Source organism: Eurytemora carolleeae, unplaced genomic scaffold (genome assembly GCF_000591075.1).
Source record: "Eurytemora carolleeae unplaced genomic scaffold, Eaff_2.0 scaffold1541, whole genome shotgun sequence".
Lineage (NCBI taxonomy): Eukaryota > Metazoa > Arthropoda > Copepoda > Calanoida > Temoridae > Eurytemora > Eurytemora carolleeae.
This window is the reverse complement of record NW_019397445.1, coordinates 43,896-46,600: the sequence shown is the minus strand read 5'-3', so window position 1 is coordinate 46,600 and position 2,705 is coordinate 43,896. Positions and strand designations below refer to the sequence as shown.

Here is a 2,705-nt window from a genome sequence, read left to right as displayed (position 1 = left end):
TTTCAAGAGTATGGTTGTAAATCTGGCATTGCTATCTTTGCATGGAGGATAACTTAAAGGGACTGTAAAGGAAAAATGATAGAGGATAAAACCTGAGAATCTCAGGTTTTGAATGATACATAGTTAAGACATCTATCTTATGTTCCTGTTTTGAGAAATTGACATAAAACTGTGTCAAAATTATACCAAAACGGACACATGTCAGATTTTGTATAATTTTGACACAGTTTTATATCAACTTCTCGAGACAGGAACATCTTATAGGTATCGTTCAAAACCTGAAATTCTCAGGGTTTGTCCTATACCCAATTTCATTTTTCCTTTACCGTCCCTTTAAAATTACGCTTACAGTCCCTTTAAGATGCCTCTAATACCTGATACACATGGCTGGGCAGATAAGGAAAGGAATGGATACAGTGCTCCCGAACATGGTTAGATATTGCTGTAGGCCGAGGACAATTGTTGTATGCCTAAAGTATTAGTCTCAAACTTGACAGAAGGACACATAGATTCAGCCTGCTTATAAAAAAGCCTTATCAATTTGTTAGGCTTTGATTTACCGCTCAGTTACGCAAAAACTAGTTCTCCAGCAGCCCAAAAACGTCACAGCAAAGTGTACGGAAACCCTATTGCCCCCTCCTTGTATTCAATTCTCCTTGGAAATACAAAACATTTTTGTTCTTTAAAATAACTCTTCAATGAGAGGAGTTCTGATTAATATTGCGTGCAATTTACTTTAGTTTCACGAAAAATATGAATTAGAAAATAACCAATGTTTATCTTCAAAGTTTATCTTTAGAGGGAGGAAGTGTGTCCAAAAAATTCTGAAAGGATGAAATTGACAACATGTCAGCGGTGTCGAGACAAAGTTTTGAAATTTTCAGAATTAGTTTTTTTAAATTATTAAATAACGACGACATAAAATGTAAGAAAAGTTCTACAATAAACTATAAACGTCATGTATAGGAACATATTGAGAAAATAAAAATTAATCTTATCATCGAAAATAAGTAATCTTGTTCAATTATCAGTTTCTATTTTCTCATTATTCACAAAGATTTTCTGCAGATTTTCTAGAATTATTATTGAAAAGACGGCATTTGAAGAATTTGAAGAAATCTGCTAATAAATTCAAATAAGATAATGATGATAAAGAAATAATTGATTTATTGACAAATTTCTTTTGAGAAATATGTTCCTTACCATCTAATTAGGTTACTGTATAATTTTTACTTTATTTTTCGTTATTTAATAATTTAAAAAAACTAATTCTGAAAACGTATCCACCACCGAAGTAGGAGTTTTGAACGTCGAATTTGCGCTCAAACTCAGGATTTACAGATCTTTAAAAAGTTTAATATGTCTCAATGGAATCCGAAAGAAGTTTTTACACAACACTGCATACTCAGTTCAACTACCTTACATAGCCGGTCACTCCCTTTAAAGGTATAAAAACAACTGAGACTTGTGTAAATATATTAAATATAAAATGTTGAATACTGTTGAGAGCGAAGTAAACCTCAAATTCAATTTTGTGCATATTCTCTGAATTCCTCGAGGAATATCGCCATTTTCAAACATTGGTCTGGAAACCACAGATATTATAAACAGCAGGGAATCATGAATATAAGGAAACAGCAGGGAATCATGAATATAAGGAAACAGCAGGGAATCATGAATATAAGGAAACAGCAGGGAATAATGAATATAAGGAAACAGCAGGAATAAATTCCGTACAATCGTCCTGAACTTCTGAAGTTTCATCCTTTGTGAGTAACCCTGTATGTTGGTTTATTTCGAGAAACCTATCCCTTCGATTGATTTTAATTCAGATGCAAGATCTGAAATTAAGAGGCTGAAAAAAAAACTCACCAGGGCGGTGTTTCTTCTATACTATACAGTAGGTCTCCAGCTTTCTTTCTTTCTTCCTTCTTCCTCCTCTTTAATCCATCTTCTTCTTTCTCTTCTAAATTATTTTTCGTACGGTATTATCTAGGATTAGAAAACTGGAAAGAAACTGAATTGATCTTAAATTCGGGCCAATTGGAGAAGAAAGGCGAATCTAAATCAAATGAAAAATCATTTTAAACATTTTCTTTTGCAATCCTTCATTCAGATACGTTAAAGTTAAAAAGAACATTATTTTTACCAAAAGATATGAAATATTAAATGTTATTACATTTATTACCAATTACAGATTTAGATAGTGATAGCAATTAAAATCGCAACGACTAATCGCCGTCTTCTATTTTTCCCTTTATTCAGAATTTTTCTTTAAAATCTAAAATATCATAATCATTGGCGGATTTAAGGGAAAGGGGGGGGGTGCCTGTTCCGTAATCCACTTTAAAAGTATCAATTAATAAAAAATAGAATTTTGATTTTCTCCTTGTAATTGAGTAATTTCAGAGTAGAGCGTGCTTTAAAATTATTTTTGTAAATTCGCCCATTATCTGTTTTAATCTGAATATTTTAAATTGTAACAATGCCAAAATAAATATTGACAATATTTCTAAAATGATTCCAGAATTCCAGAGTTTCAGTGACGAACCTGGCTCCTTATTCTCCTTGTTTAAACCCAGATCAAGGTTTCCATTCTCCAGGTCGTTATTATCATTCTCTCGGACAGATTTACCGATCTCCAGGACGGATTTACCATTCTCCAGGACGGATTTCTCCTCATCGAATCTTCCATTTTTATCCTG

The 2,705-nt window shown here is 32.6% G+C and overlaps 1 protein-coding gene across 1 annotated transcript; it reads right to left on the bottom strand.

Moving 5' to 3' along the window:
- Positions 1 to 367: 367 nt before the first annotated feature.
- Positions 368 to 2,705, bottom strand: LOC111714331 (solute carrier family 23 member 1; the record flags this gene model as incomplete). Its single annotated transcript, XM_023489413.1, has 3 exons — positions 368 to 470; positions 1,873 to 1,966; positions 2,552 to 2,705. Coding segments are annotated over 3 exons (351 nt in total), but the record flags the coding sequence as incomplete, so codon positions are not given.